We start from the raw sequence: 11,539 nt of genomic DNA, 5'->3' as shown, positions 1-11,539 counted from the left end.
AACTGTAGAAAATATTTGTTATGTGTCAAAGGAGATACGTTAGAGAAGGCAGAATTGTTGAGGTATGTGAGTGAACAGAAGAGCGAGGAAGAATATTTCATGCAGACCAGTGTGAAGTACATCACAGATAGAAATTAGATGACATATAAATATTATGCACATTGTTGAAAAAGTTAAGAAGGGAGATGGAAGCCTTGGTGCAGCTGACATGAAACATCATTCAACAAAGTCCCTAGGAAGATAAGCTAAAAAAACCCAAATAGCCAAATTCGAATTAGAGGATAATCAAATTTTATGACATTACATTCAGCTTGTGCCTTAACCTCTGCTCCCAATTCTGCTTTCCCCAGCCGCAGCAGCTGTTTGGACAATTAGAGCCGTGGAGAGAAGAGGCTGCTCCCTCAGGCTGTGGTAAATAATTCTGAGTTGTAAGTACACATATTGTTTCTCACTTTCCTCTCTTCGTGTGAATGGGAGCTGCCTGCCTGACACCTTAACCATGGAAAATACACCTTCCCACTCCCCTTCTGAAATGACCATCCTCGGCCTCCTCCATTGCCACAACAAACCAAGCCACAGGGTGGAGGAACGACACCCCATCTTCCGCCTGGGCAACCTACAGCCTGGAGAACTCAACACTGAATTCTCCAATTTCAAATAACCTCCCTTCACTTCCCCAGCTCCCCTCCCTTCCATTCCTCCCTGTCACCCACCCACCAGATTCATTCTTCCCATTGACTCACCAGGTCATACCCTCTACCTGGCTTCACCTATCCCCACTTCAACATCCTGCCCCGCCACTCCCTTTATCTGCAGCTCCCTCTTCACTCACCGCTAGTTCTGAAGAAGGTTTACACCCAAAACGTCAACTTCTCCATCTCCACATGTTACCTGGCTTGCTGTGTTCCTCCAGCCTCCTGCCTGATACAGCATGAGAGGACTGGGGCTTAGAGATTGCTCAATTATTTGAACTTTTGCGAGGGGCCTCACCTTTGAGTGAATATGTATGGTAGGGCAGTCTGATTGTGTTAACCTTTCTGGCCTTTTTTACATTTCTTATTCTATGTCAGATTTTCCCAGGTGACAGCTTTTGATCAATGCCTTGCACAACTTGGCTCCCTTAACCAGACAATGCAAATATATTTAAAGCCGCTTCTTACTTAACCAAACCACCTGCACACACTCACAGGGAATGACGATCACAGCCCACAGCTCTCCCCAAATAAAGGAAGTAGTTTGCGTTTATATAATGCCTGTCGGGATATAGCCAAGCATTTTGTAGTTGAACCGAAGGGAAACCCAGTCAGTTCATGCATAGGAAGATCACGCAAGTTGCAATGATGTAAGTCTGCAGTGAATGTGATTTTGGTGAGCTGAGCGAGGGATGTATGTTCAAACAGACATGAGCAGAACCTCTCTGAACAGTGATTTATTGTCTCATTTGTACCTCAAACCATGGCAGCCTTGCTCCTGGATGGCAATGACAGCTTGCACTAGCTGGCTAAGTCCATGTCTCTGCCAGTGACACATCTGCACCAGGTTTTGGTGAAATAAGACTTTTTGAGGAGTGTCATTCTTACCCAGTTTGCTGCCTGATCCCCTCCTTGAGGGTGTCCCCATTTTCAAGAGGTGATTCTGCTCACAGGTCCCTCAGAAATGCCAAGGTGTACTAGCTCTTCTTTCCTTCTTCACAGCAGCTAGCTGCCACGTTCTGACACTTCAAAGGCCCAGGCAGCTACTGACAACGGTAAGTGCATAAAGTGGGTGTGATGTTATGGCAATGGGAGGGTAGGGAAGCAGATAAATGGTGAACTGTTGAGAGACATCTGGGAGGGTCTCTGTCATGGTCATGGATCATGTGGTCAGGTCAGATCAGGCCATGGCATTGGAGATGGAGGTTCACAGAAGACACCGAAGGAATTGCCTGGGTTATATTTTCTGCTCAGCAATTCCTCTACACCTGATTCCCTCCGGGAATCTCTGTTTAAGTCAGAGAATTCAGAGGGTTCTGATGAAATTGAGGAAATAGTTACTCAGGAAAAATTAAACTATTAAATCACAGCCTAACTCCTGAGTAACTATTCACTTGAAGCCGCACTTACCTCACAAATGCCCCCCACTACAGAGTGGCATCCAGTGTTTCTTAATGAAACCATTATTGCTGCCCTGTGCCTCATTAATCAGAATGTTTTCACGTTTTTGCTGATGTGTCCCACACTTTTGGGTACAGTGTCCAAATGTCCTAGCAGGAATGGGATGATAATTTATGTACAAGTAGATACAGACATTAGACCTTAAGAAACAGATGTAGAATTTGGCCCTTCAGCTCATCAAGTCTACCCCACCATTCGCACATGATTGATATATGGTAGCCTCAGCTGGTGCTGGAATTGAACCCACACTGTTGGTATCACTCTACATCACAAACCAATCCATCCAGCCAATTGAGCTAACTAACCCCCTATCGTGGCTAGTTCACTCAGTCTGAAGTAGAGTTTTCATTTATACCAGTGAATGTTGCAGTTAATAAGGAAATGTTTAACTTTGTGTCTGCAGCCAAAACTAAGACAGTTTGGTTAAAGTAAGCACAATGAGCAACATAATGGTGAAGACCTCACTATTACTTATTGCTGGATGAGACACACTTGTAGAAAATAGCTAACAGGCAGCTACACTGGAGCGTGAAGGAGTATATCTGAAAGAAAATCATAGCTCTCTTTGCATTTAGTATGTCTCGATCTCTCAGGTCCAAACTATTTCTGTACAACTCAAACTTAAATATAGCTGAAGTGGCAAAGTGTTTTTTCAAAAATATACTTTATTTGTAAAAGTACATTGACAGTTTAAATTTGACATCACATGCAAGTAACACAGATGAGTTTTTATCACATCAATATTCTTATAATTTCAAGTTTGCAATATGTATTTGTATTTCTGTAGAATCCCTATGGCCATACTGACCCCCTGAGAGCATTCCACCCAGACCCACCTCTTTATCCTATCCCAGTAACCCTGCATTTCCAATGGCCAATCCACCTAACCTGCACACCTTTGGACTGTGGGAGGAAACTGGAGCACCTGGAGAAAACCCACACAGACACAGGGAGAATGTGCAAACTTGAACAATCGTATGAAGCTGGAATCAAACCTGGGTTCCTGGTGCTATGAGGTAGCAGTGCTGACCACTGAGCCACTGTGACATTTCATGTCAAATGGTCTCAGATTTCCCAAGGGACGTTATACAGATTCCAGCTTGTCCAGTGGTGGGAGGCCTTAGAAAGTATCGAAGTTGCTAAAGTTTATTTTACCTAAAATATGCTTTATTCATAAAGTTTGTAAAGCTTCAGTTTAAATTTGTCATTTCATGAGGTACTTTCCAATACAACAGATTCCTCACTACACCCGGTCTTACCATTTTATTTACAGTGTTTATTTCATGTCAGCCATACAGCCCCAGGGGTTTTGTATAGTTTCTAGAATTTCCACTTTTTCTTGTGGAGGTAGAGCTTTACAGAGTAGCTTTGCCTCACTGAGGATTTGTGGCATCTGCTCCAAGGCTTAGGGTATTCCTCAGCACACAGCCCTGGACCTTGGATGTGGTCAGTCTGCGTCACTTGACTATCGAGTGGAATCCACTATCGCAAAGTACGGTGGTAACTGGGACAGTGAGTAAATTTGAGGAGGAGTTAGACAGATTTTTAATTGGTAATGGGTTGAAGGGTTATGGGGAGAAGGCAGGAAAGTGTGGGTGAGGAGCATATCAGCCATGATCGCATGGCGGAGCAGACTCAATGGGCTGAATGGCCTAATTCTACTCCTATATCGTATGATTGCCTTTGACACTGGAAGACCAATGAGCTTGAGCTGCCCAAAGAGCTTCTTTATCTGTGTTAAATTTGGGTGGGAGTGGGGGGATGTGCGTGCAGTGGTGTTGGGTGCAGGTGGGAGGGGTGTTGGGGGGTTAGGTGGGGGATGTGGGTGGCAGGCACAGGGCCCGGGATTATGGAACAGCTTGAGATGAGCCTCAAAAGCACACAGTATATCTTTCCAGCACAGCTTCACATTGCAGAAGGAGGTGAGGAGGGGGTGTAGTTGGATTTGGTCTTTACCACATAGCAACCTGAGGGCAGTGTGCAGAGAGACTGGGAGCACAGGAAACGCCCTGTGCCTCCTCAACCAAGAATGTCTCTGTGCTTGTTTGGAAATTCTGGTGAGCATTCATTCTACCAAATTTATGGGTCTGTTCAGGGAACCATCTGACAGAATCCAGCATCTTCCTTTCCTGCATGGCCTCATGTCATTGACCAGAATATTGACTTGCGTTGCAGTTCGACAGTCCTTTCTATTCTTTTATTGAAGGTGAGTATTGGTGGCCACTCTAACATGTGTTACTATTTCCTCAGTGCCCTTGAATTAAGCAGCATCATTGCCCATTTCAAAGGGCAGTTAAGAGTCAACCACATCGCTGTCTGGAATCATGTGTAGGCCAAACTTTCTTCTCTCAAGTATATATGAAACAGATGGGTTTTTAAAACAATAATATTAGTTTTGTTTATTGTGAATTAAATCTAAATTCTACTAGCTGCCGTGATGGAATTTGAATCCAGGTCCCCAGATGATTAGACTGAATCTCAGGGTTCCTGGGTCACATTGCCCCTACCCCAGCATTTCCCCATTGACAGCTATTGAATAATATTGTTTGTCAGTGGGATAAGAAGCAAAAACAAAGCACAGCAAGATGAGGCGGAGCCACAGTATTGCCTGCAGCGAGTTCTAGATAATGTAACTGCTTCAGGATGGTGTAATGCATGACTAAGACAGAACCACTTATTCAGAATGGTGCTGAGCTGCACCATTCACCTGAGGGAGTCCATTAGCCTTTGACGGCCAGTTTGCAATGCAGAGTGATACCAATAGCACGGGTTCAATTCCTCCACCAGCTGAAGGACCCTCCTTCTCAACCGCTCCCCTCGCCTGAGGCATGGTGACCCTCAGGTTAAACCACCAGTGGATTATTTTGTCTACAACAGAGTAATAATTAAAGCAAGTTTTAAGTTGCAGGTTTTTTTTGTTTGTGGGGATAAGAGAGAGAGAAAAAAACAAATCTGAAACTGAGATCATTAGACATTGGAAATATATACAATTTGGGCTTCAGCTCAGGACCTTGATCAGTAGTTTGTAACTTAGAGATGAATTTCATGAAATAATGTTATTAACATGCACATGAATTGTTATCTTATCAAAACTTCGAATTGTTCCGTTTTTGTTAAGCAAGTTAAAAATACATGCAATTCACATTTCAGTTCAAGGTCAGTGAATCAAGGACTTTTGGACCTATTTAGAGCTGGTTATCAACTCCAAACATAAGTGAAAGCTACACAGTTTTAACCTGAGAGATTGGAAGATGGAACAGCACGGGAATCTATCAGTAGTGCTCTATGCAAAAAATGACCTGAGACTGGTAAACTAACTTTATCTCTTCAAAGTTTGTGAGAAGATTTGTAGCTCGGGTACTTGCTGTGGTTCTGTTCGCCGAGCTGGAAGTTTTTGTTGCAAACGTTTCGTCCCTTGTCTAGGTGACATCCTCAGTGCTTGGGAGCCTCCTGTGAAGCGCTTCTGTGGCGTTTCCTCCGGCATTTATAGTGGCCTGTCCCTGCCGCTTCCGGTTGTCAGTTTCAGCTGTCCGCTGTAGTGGCCGGTATATTGGGTCCAGGTCTATGTGTTTGTTGATGGAGTTTGTGGATGAGTGCCAAGCTTCTAGGAATTCCCTGGCTGTTCTTTGTTTCGCTTGCCCTATAATGGTAGTGTTGTCCCAGTCAAATTCATGTTGCTTGTCGTCTGCGTGTGTGGCTACTAGGGATAGCTGGTCGTGTCGTTTCGTGGCTAGTTGATGTTCGTGGATGCGGATCGTTAGCCGTCTTCCTGTTTGTCCTATATAGTGTTTAGTGCAGTCCTTGCATGGGATTTTGTACACTACATTAGTTTTGCTCATGCTGGGTATCGGGTCCTTCGTTCTGGTGAGTTGTTGTCTGAGAGTGGCTGTTGGTTTGTGTGCTGTTATAAGTCCTAGTGGTCGCAGTAGTCTGGCTGTCATTTCAGAGATGTTCTTGATGTATGGTAGTGTGGCTAGTCCTTTGAGTTGCGGCATGTCCTCGTTCTATTGTCTTTCCCTTAGGCATCTGTTGATGAAATTGCGAGGATATCCGTTTTCACATTCAACAACCAGATATACGAACAAATCAACGGAACACCCATGGCTCACCGATCTCGGGACTCATAGCAGAAGCAGTAATGCAAAGGTTAGAACAAACAGTCTTACCACAAATTCAACCCAAACTCTGGGTCAGATACGTTGATGACACCTTTGTAATCATTAAAAACACGGAAATAGAGAATACACACCGGATCATCAACTCCACACTCACAGGAATCCGATTCACGAGAGAGGAAGAAAAGGACAACCAACTCCCATTCCTAGACGTGAGGGTACAGAGAACACCAAACGGAGAATTCACCACTAAGGTAAGCCACACACACAGACCAAGTCCTGAACTATGAAAGCAACCACCCCAATACACACAAACGAAGTTGCTTCAAGACACTATTCAAAAGGGCCACAACACACTGCAGCACACCAGAACTGCAAAAAGAGGAAGAGGAACACCTATACAAGGTATTCGCCAAAAACGGATATCCTCGCAACGGATTTCATCAACAGATGCCTAAGGGAAAGACAACAGAACGAGGACATGCCGCAACCCAAAGGACTAGCCACACTACCATACATCAAGAACATCTCTGAAATGACAGCCAGACTACTGCGACCCCTAGGACTTATAACAGCACACAAACCAACAGCCACTCTCAGACAACAACTCACCAGAACGAAGGACCCGATACCCAGCATGAGCAAAACTAATGTAGTGTACAAAATCCCATGCAAGGACTGCACTAAACACTATATAGGACAAACAGGAAGACGGCTAACGATCCGCATCCACGAACATCAACTAGCCACGAAATGACACGACCAGCTATCCCTAGTAGCCACACACGCAGACGACAAGCAACATGAATTTGACTGGGACAACACTACTATCATAGGGCAAGCGAAACAAAGAACAGCCAGGGAATTCCTAGAAGCATGGCACTCATCCACAAACTCCATCAACAAACACATAGACCTGGACCCAATATACCGGCCACTACAGCGGACAGCTGAAACTGACAACCGGAAGCGGCAGGGACAGGCCACTATAAATGCCGGAGGAAACGCCACAGAAGCGCTTCACAGGAGGCTCCCAAGCACTGAGGATGTCACCTAGACAGGGGACAAAATGTTTGCAACAAAAACTTCCAGCTCGGCGAACAGAACCACAGTAACTTTATCTCTTCTTGATTCATTTTGGAATGACAGTGCAGAAAGTAAAAAGATCCGGTTAGCTGTGGAGTTCAAAACAAAATATATTTTAGTGAAGGATTTTCTTTTAACATATTAATTGTTATTCAGCTGTATTAAAGATAGCTATCAAGCAACTGGAAATAAACAAAGAAAAAACGGAAATCGCTGGAGAAACTCAGCAAGTCTGGCTGCATCTCTGACGGGTAAATGGAGTTAACATTTTGAGTCTAATAACCCTTCTTCAGAACTGAAAACAGCTGGCAACGAAGTTCTGAAGAAGGGTCGCCAGAACCGAAATGTTAACTCTGACGCTGCTGAGTTGTTCCAGCAACTTCTGCTTACATTTGTTTCAGACCTCCAACATGCACAGTTCTTTATTTATATGAAGCAGCTAACTTGTGCATCTTGGAAGAATTGTGAAATACTTTTAAACGTTGGCCTTGCTTTTATTCTGTTGCAGTCCCTAGAAGTCTGACAAATTTATCTCTGATTTCCATCCTAATATGTTAAACAAAAATGGCTACGAAGAAAATTTGTTTTGACTGGATGAATATTAAAGGTTTGGGAATTGACAGGGGTGATTATATAGAGCAGTGCAATAGTATTGTAGCTATGGTGGAAGAATAGAAATCTTGAGGCATGAGTTTAAATTCTGCTGCATCATTTGGGATATTTTTAAAATTTAAATTAATCACCCTGGAATAAAACAAAAACCAACAGCAGTAATGATGTCCATGAAAGTGTCAGCATCATCCAGTTTGCTAATTCCCTTCAGGCAAGGCAATGTCCCCTTGCCTGAAGGGAATTAGCAATAGAAATGTCCCCGTCTAGCTGTCATCAGAATTGCCCATGAACTAAAAATTTGGATGAGCCCCGTTTGTATCCTGTTCTGGTTTTTGAGTGTTTCAGATTAAAAATAATCAACGACACAGCTTTCTACTTTAGACAAGACTAAAGGATAATGTGTATGCAATGCTTGATGAAAGTCAATCAATTAAAAGTGACAATGTTATTAGTTAAAACTACAGACATCAAAAGTAGGCAGGATAAGAGATACTTGTAAAGAAGAAAGTAAGACCAAACTAGCGAGTTTTGAGAAGATTTGTAGCTCAGGTTGAGGTTCTGGATGTAAGTTTGTTCGCTGAGCTGGAAGATTCATTTTCAGACATTTCGTCACCATATGAGGTAACATCATCAGTGAGCCTCTGGTGAAGCGCTGGTGTTATGACCTACTTTCTATTTATCTGTTTAGGTTTAATTAGATTGGTGATGTCATTTCCTATTCTTTTTGGGTCCAAGTCGATGCGTTTGTTGATAGAGTTCTAGTTGGAATGCCAAACTGACTGATAGTTGCAGGTTTATTAATTCTTAAGGTTACTCTATCCAAAGTGGAAGGTTTTGAAACTTACATCAGCTACAGGGAGAGGCTGAGTAGGCTGGAGCTACTTTTCTTGGAGTGTTGGAGGCTGAAGGGTGACCTTATTAGAAGTTTGTAAAATCGTGTGGGGCATGAACACGGTGAATAGTCAATGTCTTTTCCCCAGGATAGGGGTCTCCAAAGCTAGAGGGCAAAGGTTAATGTGAGCAGGGTAAGTTTTAAAAGGGACTTAAGGGGCAACTTTTTCACATAAAGGGTGGTGCATGTATGGAATGAGCTGCCAGAGGAAGTGGTGGAGGCAGGTACAAATACAACGTTTAAAAGGCATCTAGATGGATACATGATCAGGAAGTGTTTAGAGGGGTATGGGTCAAATGCTGGCAAATAGGACTAGATTAATTTAGGATATCTGGTTGGCATGAATGAGTTGAACTGAAGGGTCTGTTTCATGCTGTACATTCCTATGACTCTATGATGCAACAATTGCAATGCTTCTGTAGTCAAATAGTTGGTGTTTGCCTCTATGGATGGATTCAGCTGGATTTTGGAGACAGCGAGAAGATTTCTTGTTCTTCACTAATTCTCTGGTTGAGGAGTTTGGAAATTGCCATTGCTCTTTTGGCAGAACAGTTGATTCCTAAAACATTTGTCCTTATGCTCCCATGGACCAGTAACCCAGCTTTTCCTAGGAGCCAAAAGAAAAATGCTGCAGATGCTGGTAACCTGAAATAAAAAAAAACAAAGAGCTGGAAAATTTCAGCAGGTCTGTTAGCTTTTGCGAGTTCTCCAGAAGAGTTTCAAAACGGTAACTGTGTTTTTCTCTCTCTTGGATGCTGCCATACCTGTTGGGTTTCTCCAGGAATTTGTGTTTTTGTTGTTTCTTCCCAGGCCTCTCTCCAAATTGGGGTTTGCATCCTGTCTTTATCATCGGAGGCCATAAGAACATCAGAACGAGTAGCAGGATCATTCAATATGATCATGATTGATCTTTTCATGGCCTCAGCTCCACTTACCCGCCTGCTCACCATAACCCTTAATTCCTTGACTGTCCAAAAAAATTCTCTACCTTAGCTTTAAAAACATTTACTGAGGAAGCCTCAACTACTTCATGGGCAGAGAATTCCCTTAGATTCACAAGTCACACGAAGAGGCTTATTTGAAATCACAAGCTCTCAGTGCAATGCCCCTTCATCAGTTCATTAAGTTTTGAACTTGTCCAATAGTTGTCAGCTGTGAGTTCCAACTTGAAAGGATGTTTAAAATTTAACGTAAGGGTTTTTCTTGTTAAGGTACAGGCAGAAAGTTTCTTTTAATATACCTTTATCCACAGAATTCCACAGATGTGGCCTTGCAAGTAGATTGGGTGGTTAAGATGGTGTATGGCATGCTTGCCTTTATTGGCCGGGGAATTGAGTACAAGAATCAGAGTTCATGTTGCAGTTTTATAAGACTTTGGTTAGGCGACACTTAGAGTATTGCGTTCAATTCTGGCCACCACATTACAGGAAGGATGTGAAGGCTTTGGAGAGGGTGCAGAAGAGATTTCCCAGGATGCTGCCTGGATTAGAGGGTATGATCTATAAGGAGAGGTTGGAAAAACTCAGGTTCGTTCCTCTGGAGCGGTGGAGGCTGAGTGGAAATTTGATAGAAGTCTATAAAATTATGAGATGCATAGAAAGGGTTGATGGTCAGAATCTTTTTCCCAGATTTGAAATGTCTGAATCTAGGGGACATGCATTTAAAGCGAGGGGGGAAGGTTCAAAGCAGATGTGAGGGACAGGTTTTATGTACAGAGAGTGGTACGAGTCTGGAATGCGCTGCTAGTGATGGTGGTGGTGGCAGATACGATAGGGGCATTTAAGGGGCTTTGAGATAACCACATGAATATGCAAGGAATGGAGGGACATGGACCAAGGGCAGGCAGAAGAAGTTAGTTTAATTTGGCGTCATGTTCAGCACAACATTGTGGGCGGAAGGACCTGTTCTTGTGCTCTAAGTTCAATGGCAGTGGCTAACATGTGATTACAGACCCATTGCATTTTGTGTTTGATTTTTAACTGCAACTTTAACTGCAAAGCACTCGATTTTCTCAGAAAATGTGACAGTGAATCCCAACAGTTCAAGAATGTGATTGCCCAACACCTACTGCCGTAACTGCTGACCAAGCCGGCAATTCCCAAGCTCAGTGAAAGAATAAATGTTTAAAAAAATCAGGAATAGGTGTTCTTTTGGGTTGAGATGTTTGTGACAAGAGATAAAGTCTGACTGAAAACTGGTTGGGAGGGAGTCTGTGCTGAGCATAAACAGGGGGAATCTGAGAGTTTTGACCGCAAGACTTTTGGCAGCACAAACGTTTGTTATGTTCGACAAGCTTGTTCAATGATTACAATGATGTGCAGCAGAGCATGTTACCATCGCACAGTTACACATTAACTTCATAAATTGTTCTCAAGATTCTTATGGTTGTGGACAAGCATGGTACAAAAGAACGAGATTTTTCTCAACTGATTGGTGATTCTCAGAATGTTAATGTTGGTGGTGCTTCCACCTCCTGTGTGAGTGTAGCTTTAATCATCATAGAATCCCTACAGTGTGGGCACAGGCCCTTCGGCCCAATAAGTCCACACCGACCCTCCGATGAGTAACCCACCGAGACACATTCCCCTGAGTAATGCACCTCACCTACTCATCCCTGAACACTATGGACAATTTTGCATCGCCAGTTGACCTAACCTGCACACCTTTGGACTGTGGGAGGA

General features: G+C 43.3%; 1 protein-coding gene across 4 annotated transcripts in view; it reads left to right on the top strand.

Annotated features, from left to right (window-relative positions):
- The first annotated feature begins 344 nt into the window (after nt 1-344).
- LOC122542493 (sorbitol dehydrogenase-like) overlaps nt 345-11,539 on the top strand; it is a 37,542-nt gene continuing 26,347 nt past the window's right edge. Inside the window, exons 1-3 of one of the 4 annotated variants that reach the window (XM_043680269.2) lie at nt 345-428; nt 1,695-1,747; nt 5,304-5,461. In XM_043680269.2, the coding sequence (XP_043536204.2) occupies nt 5,405-5,461 (57 nt within the window). In that variant the 5' untranslated portion in view covers nt 345-428; nt 1,695-1,747; nt 5,304-5,404. The other 3 variants (XM_087982181.1, XM_087982180.1, XM_087982182.1) reach the window with 3 other exon arrangements.

The sequence above is a fragment of the Chiloscyllium plagiosum genome, unplaced genomic scaffold (assembly GCF_037043375.1).
Source record: "Chiloscyllium plagiosum isolate Xiang-an unplaced genomic scaffold, Cpla_swu_hap1 HiC_scaffold_42, whole genome shotgun sequence".
Lineage (NCBI taxonomy): Eukaryota > Metazoa > Chordata > Chondrichthyes > Orectolobiformes > Hemiscylliidae > Chiloscyllium > Chiloscyllium plagiosum.
The sequence above is the reverse complement of the archived record's forward strand: the minus strand, read 5'-3'. Positions and strand labels throughout refer to the sequence as shown.